At 40.4% G+C, this 21,198-nt stretch overlaps 1 protein-coding gene across 1 annotated transcript; it reads left to right on the forward strand.

Annotated features, from left to right (window-relative positions):
* The first annotated feature begins 132 nt into the window (after positions 1-132).
* LOC108146935 (homeobox protein araucan) lies at positions 133-16,662 on the forward strand. Its single transcript, XM_017273185.2, has 5 exons — positions 133-651; positions 5,642-6,190; positions 9,547-9,662; positions 14,827-15,158; positions 15,223-16,662. Exons 1-5 carry the CDS (start codon positions 601-603, stop codon positions 16,308-16,310), a joined length of 2,136 nt encoding a protein of 711 aa, XP_017128674.1. The 5' UTR covers positions 133-600; the 3' UTR covers positions 16,311-16,662.
* The last annotated feature ends 4,536 nt before the right edge of the window (positions 16,663-21,198 follow it).

Genomic DNA, 21,198 nt, shown 5'->3' on the forward strand with positions numbered 1-21,198 from the left:
CCCGCTCTGGCAGCAACTGCAGCGGAATGCGCCACAACAACAGCAACGGCAGGAGCAACAGCAGCAGCACCAGCAGCAGCAACACGGCCAACAGCAACATCACGACGACAGCGGCAACAGCGGCAACAGCAACGGCATTCGCAACCAGTTCGTGTTCGAACGTTATAAGGTGCACATCTGGAGGAGCGTGTGCTAATGTAACGCGCGTTTTGCCGTCGATATTTCGTCGATTTTCGTTTTTGCGAGTGTGTGTTGCCGCCGCGTTTTGCGAGTGTTGCCCCCGTTTTGGCTTAAACCAACAAAACAAAAAAAAAAGGAATAAGAAAATACAAAAAGAGTGACAGATACAGCTGCAATCCCTGAGAAACTTTTGGATATACTGCTGCATATTCCCGAGTTATTTTCGGCTGGCCGCCTCATGTCGTTGTTATTGTCCCCATTGCCGGTGACTGTGAACAGACCCAATCGAAACTGAGCCGAGTTAACCTAATAAGCACATCATTTGATGTAGCAGCGATATATATCCTCCACAAGACTGCCCTTTGAGAGAGAGAGTATCTTAAGACTAGGTCTTATAGTCGTATATAGTCGTCCAGCGAAATGGCTGCCTACACACAATTCGGATACGGAGGCTTTCCGTCGGCCTCGCAGGTGGGTCTTTAATTATAATTGCTTATAAATATTTATGGTCATTAAGTCACAAGAGATTTTATTATATAGAAAGATTCGTTTAAAAATATAAGAATTAAGAATTAATATTATTCATTCAAGCGATTCCTTTAACTGATTATGATTAGCCAATACAAATCTACAATTTCATAAACCCTTTGATGTATCCCAAAAATATAAGAAAATTCTTATTAGCAAACATAATAATAATACTCGAACTTTATAATTTTTGCTTTAATAATGTTTGCTTTCAACAATATTAAAAGGTTATCATGATTTTAAGTCAAGCGTAAAGAAATAATTTTAGGTAACAAATGATTAAGCTTAGTAATGATTACCGTTTATTTATCTTCAAAACCATATTTTTATCAAGCTTTTAAACTTAAGAATAAAGTCAAAGATATATATTTGTAAAAACCATCAACCGATAAAAGCCAACTAAAATTACATTCTTTTTTTATGTTATTAAAAGTTTGAATTGAGTACCTCTTTTTGCACAAATGTTTATTAACAATGTATTAAATTTGAGATCCTTACCACCAAGTTTCATAAGAGTATTTTCACCGTCCCAAGTCAAAGCTATCAGATCATTTGATCTTGAAGACCCACTATAGGGCAAAACCGCTCAAAGCCTTTGATTTTAGCGCTTTGTGACTTTTCGCTAAGCAGCAAAAACAGCTGCTTAAGGCAAACTTTTTCCATGTTTATGACAGTAAATTGGTAGAAGACAAAAAAACAACAATAAATCAGATGGCTGATAAATGGCCTGAGAAAAAAGCACTCCAAGGACTCGAGACTTTTTGTCAATTGCAAAAATGCACAAAAAGTGTTCGGCACTTTTAAAGCTTTCACACAGGTGCAACTATTTCGTTGTGTAAATATATTGATGGATTACTGATTTTATACAAAAATTATTAGCAAGCCAAGGGTAAAATTGATTGCGTTTTCCTAGAGATAGACCGAACTAGAGGGGAAGGTCAAGAGGCTGAGTAAAACTTTAATTTCCCAGGCCATAAATGCTTGGCATCGTCGCCGGTTTTAAGAAGACAGTGTGGTGGGGATTCCTCGGCAGAACTCTGGAGTCTCTTTCCCATTTCGGACCACACGAGTCCAATTAAGTGCAGTCGAAAACGAAAGCCAAACAAAAAAAACAGCCAGTCGTCTCGTAGGCAATCAGAAGGCCAAGACGATGGGAGGTGCCGATTGAAGCACGCTCAGGTGAAACTGTTGAAAAGTCAATAAAATTCAATTGCGGCGATCGTAAATCATAAAATTCATAACCGTAAAGTGACAGCTGAGGGCAGGCCCTGGGAATGCCTTGCTGGCTACGTGAGGAGCATCCATTGATGCTGGATGCTGATGCCAGATAGTCCGACGTCCCCAGACCAAACGATCGATGGACCAATGACTTTGGGCCCTCTCTGATCTACTTTACATTGGACCTGGAAGAGGAGGTGGCTGTGGGGACTCCTCTTCGTCCTCCAAGTGGCGCTTATAGTCTCATGCTATCAACTTGGTCATCTGGAGGTTGTCGGGGGAGGGCTCTGGTTTGGGATCGGGATCGGGATCCGGGAGCCAGGCAGCGGACCCAGAGATACAAGACGCGATTAGATCGCTGCGTTTGCGATTCACAGTAATTTCCAAAGCCACTGAAACTGGACTGGGACTCGTACTTGGGATCTGGTATTGGTCTGGCACTGGTACTGGTACTGGTTACTGGGCACACATGGCCAGCAGATCTTATCTGCGCACTGTCGCCTGCCAGTCGTCTGCAAGTCGCAACTTTTAGCCTCTCAGCCTCTCAGCCTCCCAACCTACAAATGCAACTGCCAACCGAAGACGTGGCCAATTCACATGGCCATGGCCCACTGGATGGACTGGCGCTTCCTCACCAGGCAGGAAAGGCAGGAAAGCAGGAAAGGCAGGAAAGGCAGGAATGGAGTCCTCAGTCCTCTGCCTCATGAATAATGCATTCGCTCAAGGAGCTGCGGAATCTGGCAGGCGCATAGAGCTCCCTATATGGTGTCGCCTATCAGATCAGTTGTCATAATTCTCATATTGTGGCGAGAGTCGATGGGAACGGAGAATGGAGCCTCCTTCCGATCGTTGAACATCATTCCCATACAGTCCATTCCATACCATACCCGACCATGCCGACCGAAATGTATTTGCTTTTTACTAATTAAAATCACGCGGCACAAAAAACACCTGAATCATTCATTTGTAAAATTTTGATAAATGGTTGTGCGTTTATTTTTATTCGGTTTTCGGTTTTCAGTTTTCGGTTTTTTTCCAATGATGTCCCTATATATAGTCAGCGGTCGGTCTTGGCCTCGAAATTCTATTATTTGTACGCTCCAGCATGACTCAAAATGATGTTCCTATATTAATTATGAGACGATCAAACGGCCTTCTAGTGGCTCACTCACCTGTAGACAGCCAAAAAGGATCGATCTCGCATCGATCGCGCATCTGATAATTATAAAATAATATGCATGTGATGCGTTCTTTTTTCGGGCGAATGTTCTATTGTCAGATTATGTTAATGGCGCGGAATAATTATGCGTTTTGGGGCCGTATTTAATTTCTGCCCAGGACCAGGCTCAGACCCAGGCCCAGAATTCCGCCACGGAAGCCGTGTAAGCCGGGCTGAAATTGTTGCCGAGAGATATTATGACCTTTTGCTTGGCATTCGATCAATTTGTAGCTGTTCGTCAGGCGGAGCACTCAACTTAATTATGGGTTCGCCGGTATTTTCGCCAGGCTTCAGACTTGAGACTTGAGACTTTGAAATTGAGGCAGCCAGAGTCGTCCGCTCATTTCGCAGATTGCCCGAGGTAATTTTCAGAAGCCTTCGCCAGCATGTTGCCCGACTCCATCTCCATCTCGATACCCATATCGATCGCGGATGGGTCTGTGGAGCCCAAGTCTACAGTCCTCTGCGGACCTATAGGCGTCGGCTGCCACACCCTCATTGATTTCTGGCATTTTTAAATGCCCAACCAGTCCTGGGCTTGGCGCATTTTGCATATTAATTGCCAAGTGACTGGCGCATGCCATAGGCGAAGCTCTCCGAAAAGATGGAGGACATCACTGCATCAGCACATCAGGTTGTTGCTGCCTCAGAGCCAGCACTTGAAATCGATTTGCGGGGTAATTGATCTGGCCGCCATTGCAGGCTGAGGCATATGGTGGAATCCAGTGAATCCGGCGATTGATTAAGGGAACTTAATCGCCCCGGGATTATGAATCCCAATACCGGGCAGCTTCTGCGCTTTCCTGCCGTCGGCACTGATTGTGTGTTAACACCATATTCGCTTACATGCTATCGATGCATCTTGTAATGGGCCTTCTGTCGATTTTTCGAATTAAATTCGCAATTACCCAGCGATTCAAGCCGCGGCCCCCGCTCGGATTTGGTGTCTTCAGGATGAGGAGGACTGTATGGGGTGGGCACAACAACATTGCCGGACATCAATATTTATGAAGTTTCCAGTAAGGCGGCAGTTAGCATGACTTACTCAGGTTTATGCTATAGAAAATTAGCCATTATGCATGTACGTGCGTTTCCTGTGCCGAGCTGGAGGCTTCTATTCCCAGGTTTTCAGGCAGGTTTTCATTACACATCTTCGCCGTTAAGTTGACAGCTAGTGAAGTTTGTTGTTAAAGGCAATTTCTTATAATTATGCGATCAATTCTCAATTTGTAATGAAATTGTACAAAATTAATTGATCAATGCAGACAACACTTTTTAAGAAAGGAACACATTTCCTTTTTATATAGGTATAGGTAAATTCTAGTTTAGTTTGTTGTCAACGTTAATCCTCATAATTTTACGATCACTTCTCAATTTGTAATAACATCTTATAAAATGAAAAATAATTTTTCTTTTTATGGAAAGGACGTTTTTTTGTAGACCCATTTAATGAAATTAAAACCAACAATTTGTTAATGCCCTAAAAGTTTTTTACAAAAATGTTAGTTCTAAATTATTAAGCTCGTAAAGTTAAATGTCTCTATTAAAAAAATATTTATTGGAAAGAAAATGAATTACCTAAAAAATGCGAACTGTCCAATTTTTTGAAAATGGTAGTGACATTTTTGACTGTGTTCACATATTTTAGATCCATTAACGAAATTTCTTATCATTTGAGAAGCGCAAGAAACTAATTCATTGGCGAAATGTTTGAAGATAAACACTGTCAGTTTAGGACAGCTTTTTTGTGTTCAAAAATGAAATATTTTCTTTGAAAATCACATCGATTGGAGGTTTCCAGGAAGCCCCACCTCAGCACAGTAAGTGTGGAGTCTTATCGATCTTCGTATCTCTTTAAGGTATTCAAAATGACCCTTCTGCAGCTGACGAAAAATATTTCTCGATCATCAGCCTTTGGTGTTTGAAATAAAAAATTAAAATGGGCTCTTGATTACCATGCATTAGTTATGTAGACCAGTGGCAATGTGTGTTTATATATCACTTAATGCTATCAGTTTTCGAGTTTTGAAGTACCTGCACGGTGGGGAAAATATAAAGGCTGTTCGATAATCTAATTTTATTTTTACATAACATTTATCTGTGTCTAAATGTTTCTTTATATTGATAAGTCAGTTCCTGCATGTAATTGTATGGTATTGGATAACCTTAAATATATCTCTGTGGATTTAAAAAACTTTTTTGACTAATATTTTTTTATGAACTACCTTAAACAAATCTTGATAACTTGTATTATCGACTATAATAAATATACAATAAAAACCAACATAACTTATAAAAGTTTGCTTATAAAATATATATTGATTTACTAATTTTTTTTATAACTCTAATTGGGAGAAATTAAAGAATACTTTTTCTTAGTGCAGTCACCTTAATATACACATAAGATAAGCGGCTGAAAAGCCGAATTTGTGTTTCAATTTGCGATAAAGTGAGACTGAAGAGCCTCTTTCCATCTTCCCATCCGATCCGTTGCAGCTCCTGCCGCCAAGTGCCCAAGTGCCGACGGAGGACGCTTCCGCGAACGTGAATGTGAACGTGAACGAGGCGCTGGTGATGACAAACGCCCCGGCGATGAGCCCCACGGGAGGTCAGGATTGTCAGGGCAGCCAGCCGCCCGGCGGAGCTGGCGGAGATGCCTCCTCGGGGGCGCTCAGTCCCAATGCTCTTTCGCAGAACTCGAATGCGGCGACGGTGGTTGGAGCCGGGGCAGGATCTTCGGCGGGAGGAGGAGCGGGAGCGGACTTGACCACCGGTGGCTCCCTGGACGGCAATGGTGTGGGCACGACGCCCACGGCCGGTGGAGCTGGCGGCTCCTGCTGCGAGAACGGGCGGCCCATAATGACCGACCCGGTGTCGGGTCAGACCGTCTGCTCCTGCCAGTACGACTCCGCACGCCTCGCCCTCTCCAGCTACTCCCGTCTGCCGGCGGCCAGCGTCGGCGTCTACGGAACGCCCTACCCCTCGACGGACCAGAATCCCTACCAGAGCATCGGAGTGGACAGCTCCGCCTTCTATTCGCCGCTGGTAAGTGCACTCGAAATTATTTTTAAAGGGGGCAACTCAAGGTTTTATTTTTGTATTATTTAAGGAACAAGTTTATCAATTTATAAAAAATGTTGGCAACCGAAAAAAATTACTTTTAAAATAGAAAAAACTCATATCTCCTAAACTTGTATGCTTTCATTTTATTTTAAAAATTTGTACCATGTCAAACATTGCCAGTGATAAATGAAATTAACGTTTATTTTAAAATTTTAATGTTAAAACATTCAAAAATTTTACAAACATGTTTTTAAATTTTAAATCATTTGAGAATTAAAATAATCATTTAAAATTGTATTATAAATTTTGATATTGAATAAGATGATATCAGGCCAAGTGGCAAGGCCTTTATTTGGCACTAAAAAATATAGTTTTTTTCTAAGTGTTTACGGCCAAGAGGCGGAGGGCCAAGAGCCATGGGCCAGAGGGCTAAATGGATTATCTCAACGTATGACTTTAATTGTGTAGTCAGTGGCTTTTGTCCGCAGCTTAGGAGGGAGACAAAAACAACGAAAACGACAACGACAACAACAGAGCAACAACGACAACGACGATGGCTTGTCAATGCAGTCGACTAAATCGAATTATCATTATGGCTGACTGAAGCTCAGTCAAACCTCATTTGGCTCCGTATCGAGGGTTTAGTTTCTCCCAGCCCCCAGCCCTCAGCCCGCCACTCCTTTTCTATCTCCGTCTATCCATCTACCTAATTTATAAGCCCGTTTACTCCGCCGGTTCCCTACTCCCAACTGCCAACTGCCAACTGTAGGCGACTTCCATTGCGATATTTGATACTTTGCATAAAGAAAGGCAAAATCATTGGAAACAAAACATATTGCCCCATGGCCTCAATTACACTCCACTCTCTTCGTGTATGTGTGGGCTAATCAAGCTTATGTTTCTGTGTGTGTGAGCACCATAAACACACAGCAGGGGGTAAAAATAATAGTGGTACTTATGCAGTTAACTCAATTTATTATTTTTACCAAAAAAACTAGTCTTTGGTCTTTGGGGGAAAGCAAGTTAGCTGTGTTTAACAATTTTATAGTCATTGGAAACAACAAATTCAAAAGGAAAATATAAATGTTTAATAACATTTTATAACATATCGTATTTTTTTTCTAAGGAAACAATTTTTGTTAAATAGAAATTAAAACCTTTGGTTTTCTAATGAAAATTTGAACTATCTTTTATTTCATAATATCTTTTAATTCATATATTGCATTTTTTTTCAATATTAAAGTTCTCATATTATTTTGTACGCCACTGTATTCATATTGGCTCTAAGTGACCGCTGAAATGTACACGAGCACAGCATGACTGAAGCAAAACACACGCTGCTGCTTTTGCTTTTGCTGCTGGCCTGAATGAAAGGCAAACACAAGCACAAACACAGGCACAAACAAACACATAAAATTGGCAACAATATGTATAACAACAATGTGGACAGTATTTAGCCTTGGCAAATAACTAACTGCCCGAGATGGATAGGCCAAACAGCTTAGCTGGAAGTGCCCAAATAACCGAGCAAGTGTTTTATAAGGACATCATGTTGCCGCATCGCACAGCAGATAAATATTTTCATCGACGTGGCTTGTGTACACAATATTTTGTTCGAAAATCTGTCGAAAAATTTGTTGGCCACTTTGTTGCCAACCTCTTAATTTGTGGTGTAAATTTTCAAAATATATTCAACACACCAAATAATCAAGAAAATGTATAAAAAAGTGAATATCAGGGAAATTAATAAATTTAGTTCTGTAACATCTTTCTAATTTATAATAAAGTAATTGTTTGCCTGGCAAGCTGCAAATTGAACTATTAATTTTATGTTGCATTGACAATAAGAATTTAATGGCAATTTTTTATAGCAGTATACAACCGTGAACCATGTTATCAACTTTACAAATATGTTTTTAATTATTGTATTTTAAACGGCTTGTAGTTTATTAACACACTTGGCCATATAGTTATTATGTTATTAAAAAATACAACATAGGTTTAAGACTGTTTTTTGTATAGTATTTTTTGACTGCGATAGATTATAAACCTGTGTGTTTGAGACACTTTTCTCAATATATTTTCTAATAGAGCATGTAAACTTCAAGTTAAATTATAAAACACGTTTCATAAATTGCTCCTAATTTGGAGAAATCTTAAAACACTTGTCCGACTTTGTCAACAGTATATCCCCAATGTTTACGAGGGCTGTAATAAGCACATTAGTTTGAACGATCTAATTAATATGAACGCAGACACAGTCTAATCAACTTGGGCGGCTCTCGACGAGTACTTCAAAGAAAACCTCCTCACGGAGTGATGTAAGGGGCAAAAGGGAAACCCCCGGGAAAGGAGAGGAAAAGCAAATGGGGCGGAGACGTCTGCGGCGGCAGCCACCAAAGTGTCATGTTAAATTGTTATTTACAACAACAGGAAATTCATTCGTTCTTTTTTTCCTCTTTTTTTCCGTTTTCTTTTTCGTTTTTGTTATTTTCTGGCAAGCACCTGACCGAGTGTCTTCTTTATCGGTCGTCACGAAGCGCATACTTTTAATTAAGAAAATATCTCAGAGGGCACGATAAGATGTCGTCGCTCAATTTTTGGTGAGACGAGGTGTTAATACTTGGATTTTGAGAGGGAAGATCTAGCGAAATCTGACATTTTGCCCCCCGGTTTTTGATTGGTAAATAAATCTGAACTAGGGCCTTTTCGATGGCGATCCAATACCTGTTCCAACGACATTTTGATAAATATATTTGTCACTCGGTCGCGGCATTTTCTGGCCAACAGAAGAGTGGCGGGTTGGGGGTGGGCGGTTGAAAAATTAATAAACAACGGCATACATCATGTTAAGCAATTAAAAATGTTAATACCGTTTCATAAATCAAGAGCTCACAAAAGCCCGGCTCGACAGGGCCAACCAGATTGGGCGGCGATCTGGCCAATAGTTGTCGCTCATAAATCCGGCTGTCATTTTCCGAGGGCATAAATCGCTGCACGCCACAAACAGAAACCAAAGCGAGCCAAATTAAAATTCAAAGTGTCAGACTGCTGCTTTCATATAACAATAACCAATAATCGGCGCTCCGGCTTAGATAATGCCGATTTTCGGAAAGCTGCTGCCTTAAATTATGTATTTTTCCGTATCGATCGGTGTATCTGTCTCTGAATTATGGTCAGCAAGACGGCATTTGCTTGTTCAGCTGCGAAATATGTTGCCAAATTATAAATTCCATGTTAACAAAATTGTCAACTTTGGGAACTGTGGGAAAATGCTTTGTTCGCGGCGGCAGCTCACATAATAACTTAATTCAATGCTGAATTCTTAATCGTTTCAGAGCAATCCGTACGGACTCAAGGACACGGGCGCGGGTCCGGAGATGGGAGCTTGGACTTCGGCCGGACTGCAGCCCACCACGGGCTATTATTCCTACGATCCCATGTCGGCCTATGGGTAAGCATAATCAGCATTATTTAATTAGGCAATGCCGGGAAAAATAGAATTAAATGACAATTGCGTGGGTCTCTGCCACAAATTAAGACTCCGTACCCCTATACCCATAAACCATAATTAATTGCGTCTAATAGAAAATAAATAGAAAGCCTTTTAGTCCAATTTAAATACATGGCGAATACGGCGAATCAAACGCAATCGCGCGCCCATAATTAATTACAAAATATTTGCGAGTACTTGAAATTGATTTGAATTTAATTGCTTGCAGCGGCGGCGGCGGCGATGCCCTCTGTTCTTCCGATTTCCTGCGTTTTCCTACGCTTTTTCCCCGCTTTCCTCTCGATTTTCCCCCAGTCAGGGGCAATTGCTCTAGGGACTGGCGATAATAAAATATGAATTGTTCGAAACCGTATGAGAGCGCGAAATTATTTATTTATGATTGCTGCAAAAATAATAGCAGTTAATTGCACGCCAGTGCGAGCAACGCACACCATCCACAGAGTTATATATATAAAAACATTGTGCTAATGCACTGAAAGTAAATATATCAGATATTGTTAAATTCATAAGGCTTTAAATAAAAATAAGTAATGTTCATAATTATCAGCAAAGAAAGAACCTTTGCAGAAGATTTGTGATTAACCAAAACTTGTCAATCAATGCTAGACAGTGTCATTTCTAAGATATCTAAAAAATGGAGTTGTTTCAGCTTTAATTAAAGAAAATTTTTAAAAAATAATTTAAATAATTACTTATACTAATTTATATTAAATTTGGAAAGTTATATTGTGGATTTAGGAAAATAGGATTATAATTATTTATATGCATAGAAAAAGTATAGCTAAATGAATATTTTATTTTAAAACTACCAAAAAAGACTATTTTAAATATTGGATCTTTTATTTGAAAAAGTTTTTATCCATTTTTATTCACTGTGTAAGTGCGTGATTTTCTGGAATGTTCGGTATAATTAGCACCTATTAAATAAATATGTTGAGCATATGAAAAACCTGCAGAATTGGTTGATGTGTATGCACATGCATTAAGCCTTAAGTATGTACACACGTGGGTGCACACACAAGTGCGTACGCTTACATACAGGAGTGATTCGATGGCCAGGAGAAAGGAGGTAGGAGAAAGGGGACAGGAGAAAGGAGACAGGAGGCGTCTCCCCAGTCCCTGTCCGTATTTAATTCCGAATCCAAATCGAGGGGAAGAGCTGCAAAGTGGAGTGGCTGAAAATGCTGAGTGGCATGCAACGGCTGCGGCTTCCCGTTGGACGGTTGGTCCGCATAGTCCGCATGGTCCGCACTGTAGGTTGATATGTTGGTAGGTTGGATTGGATCGGTTCGCTTTCGTTTCGTTTCGTTTGGGCCCGGCTTGCGTGCGGAAAGCCCATGAAATCGAGCTGCAGCTAAGTGAATGAATGAGTGAGTGAGTTGTAAGCGATGCATGTTGGTGGACGGAGGGGGGCGTGGCAGAAGGAGGGGGAGGTGGAGGAGGAGCAGCAGGGAAAGGGGCGGAGAGGTGTGAGCCGCAAATGAACGCCATGTTGGCCGCCATATTGAGCGACAGTACATACGCACGTACTTACCAATGTACCGGTGTTTGTATGTACTTAGACCTGAATGTGGCTACACTATAGAAAAATGCTTATTTTATTATTGGCACTGTTATTTATTAGTTAGTAAAATTAATTGTAAAAAATATACTTCCTAAACCCTAGAAAACTAAAAAACTTTGCAAAAAATACTTTGCTTTGAAAGTACTTTGTTTCCAATTCCGTTTAGGACGCTTAAAAGTGATTTTTAAAAAATTGTAATAATCAATTTTCGATTGTGCTGCGTTTTTTATCATTTCTTGTGTTTTTTGGTCATTAATAAATATATTACCATTAAGTTCATTAAAATTAATAAAGTTTTGAGTAAATAAGTAACGTTAAAAATCTTCAGTTAAAGGCTTTTGAAGTCCAGCAAATAAATGAAAAAACTTTCCATAAGGATTTTATATTGTTTAGTACTTTCACATAGTCTATACTAGATTTTATTGTTTGTTCAAGAAAACCCCTATTTTAAACCAAAATTTTCCATGCACAAAATCCTTTTTCGTTTTATTGTAGAACTGTAAATGGAAATGTAAAAAGAAGATTTATTTGTATTAAGCTTTACAATATCGCAATTGCAATCTTGTCACTTAAATGTTTTTTTTTCCGGTGTGTAGGCGTGTATATATTTACGGGTTGACAATCATTTAAGAGAGGAACGGTTGCGCTTTGTTTTGTTCATCGTCACAAATTGGCGCCGGAGTGGGAAACTCGGAAAGGTGGAAAATCTGACTGACTGGCAGTCAGTCAGTCCATCTGTTTGCCTGTCTGGCAGATGGCAATTGCAGAGGGTGGTAGGTGGTATTTGATGGGAAAGGGGGCTGGGTATAAAAACCTTGAGTGGGGGAGTACTGACAGCCAGCGTAATTACCCAGTGACAGGCATGAACGTGTCTGCTCACGGGAGCCAAGAGCCAAGAGCCAATGTCATTTGTGCTTCATGCGGCAGGCAGCAGCATTATTTGTTCGAAATGTACCCACCGCCGCCCGTAAATCGCAACTCGCAGATAATGGCCGCCGTAATTGGTGGCTCCGACCAAATTGCATGTGGCTCGTATAAAAGCTGAAATGTAAATGTGTGTAAGCCGGTCTAAAACTAATAAGCGGCCCATTCAGCCGACCGCTATGTGACCATATACCCGTGTCCGTGTGTTTGTGTGAACAAGAATGTGATTTGTTAACAAGATTATGGCCCGCCAGCAGCACCAGTAGCAGCAGCCAAAGCCAAATCATTTTTTTTCCTTTTTTTTGTTTTTGTTTACGAGCTATGCCAAAAGAACATATAATACATACATTCGGTTGTACATGCATTTCGAGGCACTGCAATTATATGGCGAATACAAAAATAGGATGCGTGCCAATTACGGACAAATTGATGTTTGTTAGGTTGTAAAACATAACAGCACAAAAGGCCCACAAAGCGTATCACTCGATTCGTATCCGTCGAATCCGACAACCGACCACCGACAACTACTGAACTACGCGATAATCATATAGCCCGCCATATACAATAAAACCAACTGCCTTCAGCCGATGTTGCAGGTTACGTGCCTAAAATTATGGGTATCACAACCTCTGGTTACGGTTATTGGACAAATCTGAGTTCTTTCTTCAGGCAGTTCAGTGGAAGATCTCTTGTGCCCTTTTGTTTATTTCTTAAACACATGTTTTTATTAAAACTGCATTAAATTCCTTTGAATAAGACTTAATTGGTAAATTATTTCTACAAAAATTGTAAGAATATATGTAACTTGAACATCAAATAGCCTAATTTACTTTGCAAATTAAGTCTTTGCAACCATCACTACTTGCTTTTCTTAATTAATAAATTTTCCATGCAATCATTTATTAAAAATATCAACATTTAGTTTTAAAAACAACTACACGTCCTTTTTAAAAGCCCCTTAAAACATATACAAAAAATTGTTTTTTTTTTATTTATTGTTAGTTGTAAGATATTTGTAAAATGTTTTTAAATGATTTTTGGTGTTTTATATAAGTTGTTTACCTAAAAATATTAATTAAATTATAAGAACGCATTAAACAACCTATCCCTATCTCCATAGAGTTGTTTCACGCCGAATAAAACCCGGCTTTTAGAGAGATCCCGTACTGTTTTTAGTTGGCTGGGTAAAAAAATCCACGAGACCTCCTCCAAACTTTTGTGCTAATCACTGGCAACATCCTCCACACTGCACGCAATCAGGGTAGACTAGCGGTACAACCAAAAAATAAAATAAAAGTGGGATAAAAAAGCAGCAGAAGGCAGAAGGAGAAAGGACGTCGAATTTACATTCGACGGGCAGCGGTCCCGAGTTTCGTTCTTTATCTTGTTGTAAAATTCACCGCACACAAACTGTTGATTGTGGCTCCATAAAAATCCCATGAAAAAGAACCAAAGCGTTGAGTAAAGAAGGATGAAACTGGGATCGGGGGGCAGAGAACCGAGAGCCCGAAAGTGAAAAGCGGATGAGCCGGATGTGCAACGGAGTTCGCATGGTTTGGGGCTTAATTTAGCTAGGAAGTGCTGGGGGTTCAGGACCACCATAGACCATTATTGCAGAGGACGGATGGTTGATGGGGATGGGGATGATGATGACGATGCCACAGACTCTGGTGGCTTAAAAAATGCGATAAGTGCACTGCCGAAGAGAACTGGCGGAGTGGAATATAGTACAACTGGATCACCCGGTTGCACCCACTTGTCGTCCTCGTTATTGCCGGAGACGCTGTGTTGTTGCTTTTTGTGGCCGTGCCCTGTTTCACAACTATGTTTTACAATATTTTGACGTTGTATTACACTGACAGGACGAGGACCCCGAGCTCCGGGGAGCAATACGGTACGGCACTACGGAGCTCGGAGCGGAGGCGGTAGGAAAACATCAATTTGAGTTTTCCGCATTTTTAATGAATTTCCATGTTTCACTGCTGCCACGATTTTTTTGGGCTCTGCAATTAGAAAGAGAATACAACTGCAAAACGAACTCTTAAATCACAAAATCTAGGTTTTTGCTTAAATTTCACAAGAAATGCTTAACACTTCATTTAAAAAGTATTTCTGAATGATTAAAAATATGTTCATTGATTTTTAACTAACAAATTTAAAATTAAAAACTATATTCCTCTAATAAAAAAACTAGATCTGCCTATACATACGTGCTATAAAATAATATTTGTATTTATTTAAAATATACTATTATTTCTAAGTTTAGGAATTATTTATAGCGATTTTTTAAAAGTTTTTTTTTAATTTGAGCTAGAAAGGCTTTTGTATAATAGTTTATAAATGATAAAATATTATTTTTGTTATGTTTTCCACGATTGTAACATATAATTTTGTATTTTCAAATAAGTTTTATTGGTAACCAATTTTTAAAATTCAATAAATTTCGGAACTTACTATTTATGCTCCATTTTCTTAATTTTTTTTTTATAAGAACAAACAATGTTGTTAAGTAGATACAATTTATTACAACTAAATTATATACATAAGCTGATTAAATACGATGACTTTCGGTTATATCTTTTCTCTAAATAGCGGTTTGCTTATTTCTAATTCCAGTTATGGAGCCAGTTATGATCTGGCCGCGCGCCGCAAGAACGCCACCCGCGAATCCACGGCCACGTTGAAGGCCTGGCTGAATGAGCACAAGAAGAACCCTTATCCGACGAAGGGCGAGAAGATCATGCTGGCCATCATCACCAAGATGACCCTCACCCAGGTGTCCACTTGGTTCGCGAATGCCCGCCGCCGGCTAAAGAAGGAGAACAAGATGACCTGGGAGCCGAAGAATCGCACGGATGACGACGACGATGCCCTGGTGTCGGACGATGAGAAGGACAAGGAGGACTTGGAGGCGAGCAAGGGAAGCCAGAGTGGCAGCTTGGCCAAAGGTAAATGATCTTAAGAGTGTTTACTAGGGATTAAGTGCTTATAGCTGCTGTTTCTTTGAACCAGATGAGACCAAAGAGGAGGAGGATGCCATAGACGAGGACCAGAAGTGCTTGGGTCAGGCGAACATACTGCGGGCGGGCTTTGGCTATCCCTCGGCTGGTAGTGCTGGTGGTGGCGGTGGCTATCCGGGCGGAGGAGGCTCCTCCGGCGGACACCCGGGTGGCTATCACCCCTATCACCATCAGCATCCCGCTTACTACCAGGCCGGCCAGCAGGGCATGCTGCCCTTTCAACACGGAGAGGGCTCCAAACTGCAGGGCGATCTTGGGGATCCAAAAAACCAGCTAGGCCGGGACTGTGGCGTGCCGATTCCAGCTACCAAGCCGAAGATCTGGAGTCTGGCCGACACAGTTGGCTGCAAGACCCCACCGCCGGCTTACATGGGTCACCAATCGATGCTGCTGCAGCAGCAGCAGCAGCAACAGGCACAGCAGCAACAGCAGCAGCAGCAATATCCTCCGCAGGATGCAGGACGGGATCAGCAGCTGTTCAATGGGGCCGCAGCTCCCTACCTGAGGCCGCACACCACGGCCTACGGGGGTTTTCTAGGGGCTACGACCCAGCAGCTGCATACTACGAGCAGCAATATCCCCTACAGCAATATGCCCCCTCAGCAGCAGCAGCAGCCGCAGCAGCAGCAGCAGTTGCCAGTGGGCGGTACCATCCATACTACGGCAAATTCGAGCGGACCACTGCAGTTCCATCCGCAGCAGCAGCGGCATCCGCAGCAGCAACTGCTGCAGCAATCTCAGTCCACAGCGAGTCAGCGGGCGATGGGGTTTCTCGAAGCCCAACCAGATACTCCACCCCAAACTCCGCCGAATATGAAGGTGCTGAGCGGAGCTTTGAGTCTCCTGCCTACCGCTTCTCAAGCCCCTATGATCGCTACCTGTCGCAGCAGTAATGCCTTCGGCTTCACCTCCTCCAGCTACCCCATGAACTTCTCGGCTCGGATCGGGATCGGGGAGTACTCGCCACGGGATGACTACAGCAGCGGGAACAGCAGCAGCAGCAGCTCCTCGTCGCCACAACTGCAGCGTAATGAGGCCATGTTCAAGCCGCTCTTCAGGAAGTTCACCAACACCAACTAATCGGACGGCATATATACTCTATATAGTATATAGTAGCAAACCATTATATGGGATCGTGCAAATCAACAGACGGATTGTGTAATATTAACTGTAGCCCCCGCCCCCGTATATTGCGCGTTAAGTAACTTCAAGTTTCATTCAAGTTATGCATCGTATCTAGAGTACCAGATCAAATGTTTCTCTTCAAAACTGCAATGTAAGCTTAGGCTAAATACTAAACTAGCGCAATAAGATTGTAAACTGTGATACGTTTTTCATTGTCTAACAGACTTCACACTAAACACTTCGTCTATATGAACACATAATCTAAATAATTTTAACTCGTTTAATAAAATTCTTTATAATCATGAAATAATGATTTGTTTTTGATTTGGAAGGAACATTTTGGTAAAGTAAGTATGTCTATATTATGAGATTAAAGTTTATGACTAAAATAAGTATGTCTATATTATGAGATTAAAGTTTATGATTAAAATAACTTCAAAATAAATTTTCTTCCGGTGCAAAATAAATTCAGACGCGTCTACCTTAGCAAAAATGGAATGACATTTCAGACCATCAACACGACATGCACAAATGTTCGTCAAAATGAAAAAAAATCATATTTACTGGGTAATGGCAGTGAACATCACATTCATCTGGTTATTGATTTTTTAATTATTGTCTTGTAGCGTTTTTACGAATTATTGCTAATTACCTTTTTATCTTTTAATTATGGCAAATTAGCATATTTTTCATACATGTATTGTTTGATCATATGTTCTAATTCAGCGACAGCTACAACATGAAAATAAATATGGCAGTTTAAGAGTAGCATTTATTTATTAAACATGTAAAATAAAATCATTGTTTTTCCTTTTCTCAAATTTTAGCCTTGTTAATAAATGTGATATGCGTTTAATTAAAGCTTCATTAAAAGTAATATACATTTATAAATATGTTTTACAGTATTATTTGAAGAGATTTAATGAATGAAAAGATTTTAAGGTACTCTTAACATTATAATATAGAGCAAAATTATCTGCAAGTAATTTAAGACATTATAAGGGTGTTTCGTATACTTATTTTTGATGATTCCTTTAAAAAAGTATACCTTCTGTGCTTTTTTTTGCCCTTTTTTCACAAACTGATTTAAAGAATATTAAAAATACTCCCCAGATTTGTTCCAGAAAAAAAACACTTTAATTCTATTTGACTCTACATATTTACATTTTTTCATATTTATATTTACTTATATTACATATTTATATATACATACATATTTATTATTTAAGTATACTTTTACTTGTGCTCTAGCATACGATAGTGTATAGATAGATTCATAAACTTTGTTCTGTGTAGGCTTTTGCCGAATTGACGCCGAAATTGTCAAATGCCGGAGACATGGAAAATGCTGTCCGCATGCGAAACAAAACAAGCCTGGCATCTTTGCGACTGTGATTGTGTTCGTGGGCTTCTACCTGAAACCCTGTAGATGTGTACGCTGGATGTTGGCTTTTATGGGGAAAACAATTTGTAACGACTATCGCCGTTTGATAAATTAACATTTAGCAGTGGCTCGATTATGCAACAAATTGCCAATTCAATTGAAATTGACAGCCGACGAAGGCAGCAGTGGCAGTGGCAAGTTGCGATGAGGCGGCCGAATTAGCCGCCGCGATGGTCGTATTTGTAAGTGCAAGTGATTAATTTGGTTTCGTTTGACACAGTTTACACATGTAAGTGGACGGACAGGTACTGAATACTGCATGCTGGATACTGGATACTGGGACTTGAAGAGTTTAAAAGCCACATGCCGAGCGGCGCTTACATCCCAGAGTAACAAATTTTTTAAACGGTTTTCAGTAATTCGATGGTGCCATCAGCGGGACATTAGTTCCGTTCCCGTTCCCAGAGTCGTCTACTTAGGGCCTCACTCGCTTTATGGGCTGTTTTACAATGCTAAATGACCGCGCTGGGCATAAAATTTCCCATTACACATGGGGCCAAGCCAATCAGTAAGCCGGGTAAATTAATCGTATCCAACAGATACGATACTATACCATGCGATACGATACGATACTATACTATACCATACTGGGGTACCCCATACCATACACCATGAGAGATCCTTCGCTGCGCCGCGCTTGTGAAGCGATCTCGTTTATGGGTCATAAACCATGGGATCGCGCCGGTTGCTGCCTGTCGCAACCACTCGACATTCCCGGTATTGTTTCTGTTTCGGTTCTGCCTCGGATTGGATCGCTTTGGATTGCTTTGGATCGCCTTGGATCGCTTCGGATCGGATTGGATCGGTCACCAGCGGCGAGGATATACGACAGTTAACTTATCTTGCATCCACTTAACGTCTTGCGGCCATAAATCAATCCTATGGCCGAATGCTCGATGGCAGCCAGCAGGCGAATTAATCACTTTGAAAATTGTTACCCATTTGGAAACTTGTCGCATTCGCTTTCCGATCTCCACTCCACACCACTTCACTTCACTCCACTCCACTCGATTCGACCCGTTTCCAAGTAGAAATATACCTATGTGGCTCGGACATTCGGACACTCGTGTGTGGGCAATCCTTCAACACCATGTGAAAATCACGGTAATTTATTATTGACAGCCGCAGTAGTAGGTAAGAGTCGTCTTTGTGTGATTAGTTGCCTTCTTTATGCTTAAATCCCAGACGAGACCGGGATTTCGGGTAGGCATCTCTATGGTCAAGTGGCATCAAGGGGCATCTTTTCTAATGTCGTGGTAACATTTCTTGGGGCCGAAGTGAATAGTACATCAATTTTCTTTTTGTTCAAAGTGTCGAAATCGGTAAGCGGTTAAGTTGATTTAAGACTAGACTTAATCGAATATTAAAGTAGTGCTCAAGGTTTTTAACTATTGGTCATAACCATCTCAGAAATTATATGACGCGTTTATGTGATGGAAGGCTGTAAGAATCCGATTGGCCTTTTGTATACATTAACTAGTTTCAATTGCATATTCTGTTTTCTGACACTAATTTGAAATTTATTAGTTGTCTTAAAAATTACATAAATGTTTTACCTGGCGTACTACAGTTCAAAAGTTAATGATCTTGAGAGCTTTTGAAGATCTTGGTCAATTATCTGTCATAAACATTATTAAACAATCCTTAACTTCAAATAAAACCGAAGTCTTGAACATGAAGAACTATGTTTGTTCTAATTTTTGATCACCCAAAAGTACTTAAATAAAATAAGTACACCTAATAAAGAAATAAATAGTGTGCACTCATGAAATACTTTTATGGTATAAATCAACGAACCGTAGCTGTGAGCAAATATGTTGTATACATTTTCAATGCTAACCCCTTTCTGTTGCCTATAATTCGCAAATATTTAAGCCAAACAAACACCATGTTCGTGTGTCTTAAGCATAAACAATAGAAATCTATTCGAACTGGCTAAGCTTAAGCCGCTTTCTCTTATCTAAAGTCTGCTTAAATACTTGAGTCCATAAGCAATTAGTTGCATTCAACGTTATTGATCCGGAAATCGTGTAGGATATTTTATTAAATTTTCACAAATTTTCATATTAATCGTAAGTATTCACACTCAATTATAAAATACCAAAGAACACAAATTTGCCCGGAATAATGAAGGGAAAATTCCTTAAGATCCCGGCATTCTGCTGGAATAGACAGCCAAACCAGCCCCCGTCTTCAAAAGGAATGAGGTCTACTATTTCGGGGGAGGCTGGCGTTCCAAGATGCTACAAGAATGCAAAGTGTCATTTAAGTGAAACAAGACGAGAACAAATACACAGCATCCAGGCAGACACTGGGTCTTCGATGTCGCTGGTTGGGATGGGGGGTCCGGATAGATGGTGGAATGCAAACAAGGACCAACCCCAAGGACCGGCCCAACCCTTCTAATAGTGCATCCTCAACCACGCAGCTTACTTACGCAGCTTCTATAAATTATAGCTGCCGCTTGTCATGTACGGAAATCCTTGTGTCAGTACAGCCGAGATGCCAGTGCTCAGTACTCAGAGCTCAGTGCACAGTGCTCAGTCCTCAGGATCCTGGCTCCGGCCTCCAGTTTCTGCCTTTGACAGAGCCTGGCAGGGCGATGCGTTTGTTTTCAACAGGATTAGGAATTCGTTGCAACGCACAAAAGCCTCAGGAACAATTCAAGCAGACACATCTCGCAACTATAACAATTAATATCCTGAAATTGCATCGTGACATGAGTGTGTAGTCTGTCTATTCCGGCTGCTGCCAAAGGAACAGCGCACACGAGGGCGTATACTTGATGGCGTATGCTAATTTCCCTAATGCCTTCCTCGGGCATCCGTGCGTTTGTGTGTGAGTTATAGACTTAACTCAATGAGCAACCCTTGCCTGGGCGGAATATTATTTAAGTTAACTCGAAGAAGTCTTAATAAAACCGTTTCATTAAGTCACCATTCGAACTTCTACTAAGAAACCTGATGCAAGATATTTTATCATGGTTTTTATTGTTTACTAAAAGTGAGTAAAATTTGATTTGATATATTTTTTTTGTAGTAAAAATGAAATTCGTTAAGTAAAATGTTTTAAGATCATCTTGACTTTCTGTTAACTATTTTATTTTCATAAGTTATTTATAATCAGACAAATTAAAGAATGAAGAACACTTTGCATTAGTTTAGAACCTAAGACAAATGGTATTCCTAGTTTTTAATATAGTTTTTTTAAGTTTAGGGCTAAATACAAATTTCTGAGCAATAAAAAATCTTAAAAATAATGTCCCAAAGAGAACCGATCCTTAAAAGAGTTCTCCTTTTTTATTATGATTCAAGTTTTCGAAGAAAAGTCCATTTCAAAGCACTGGAGAGATTTTCAAGCACACAATGCTTACGATTTGTCAATGGATTTCCTGAATAA

This window comes from Drosophila elegans, unplaced genomic scaffold (assembly GCF_018152505.1).
Source record: "Drosophila elegans isolate 14027-0461.03 unplaced genomic scaffold, ASM1815250v1 contig_208, whole genome shotgun sequence".
Classification (NCBI taxonomy): Eukaryota; Metazoa; Arthropoda; class Insecta; order Diptera; family Drosophilidae; genus Drosophila; species Drosophila elegans.

What these genes read in the sequence shown, in the direction of transcription:
- LOC108146935 (XM_017273185.2), top strand. Translation starts at nt 601, where the DNA reads ATGGCTGCCTACACACAATTCGGATACGGAGGCTTTCCGTCGGCCTCG. An exon ending in CCGCCTTCTATTCGCCGCTG is followed by an intron (nt 6,191 to 9,546) that starts GTAAGTGCACTC and finishes TAATCGTTTCAG; the next exon opens with AGCAATCCGTACGGACTCAA. An exon ending in GAGTGGCAGCTTGGCCAAAG is followed by an intron (nt 15,159 to 15,222) that starts GTAAATGATCTT and finishes TCTTTGAACCAG; the next exon opens with ATGAGACCAAAGAGGAGGAG.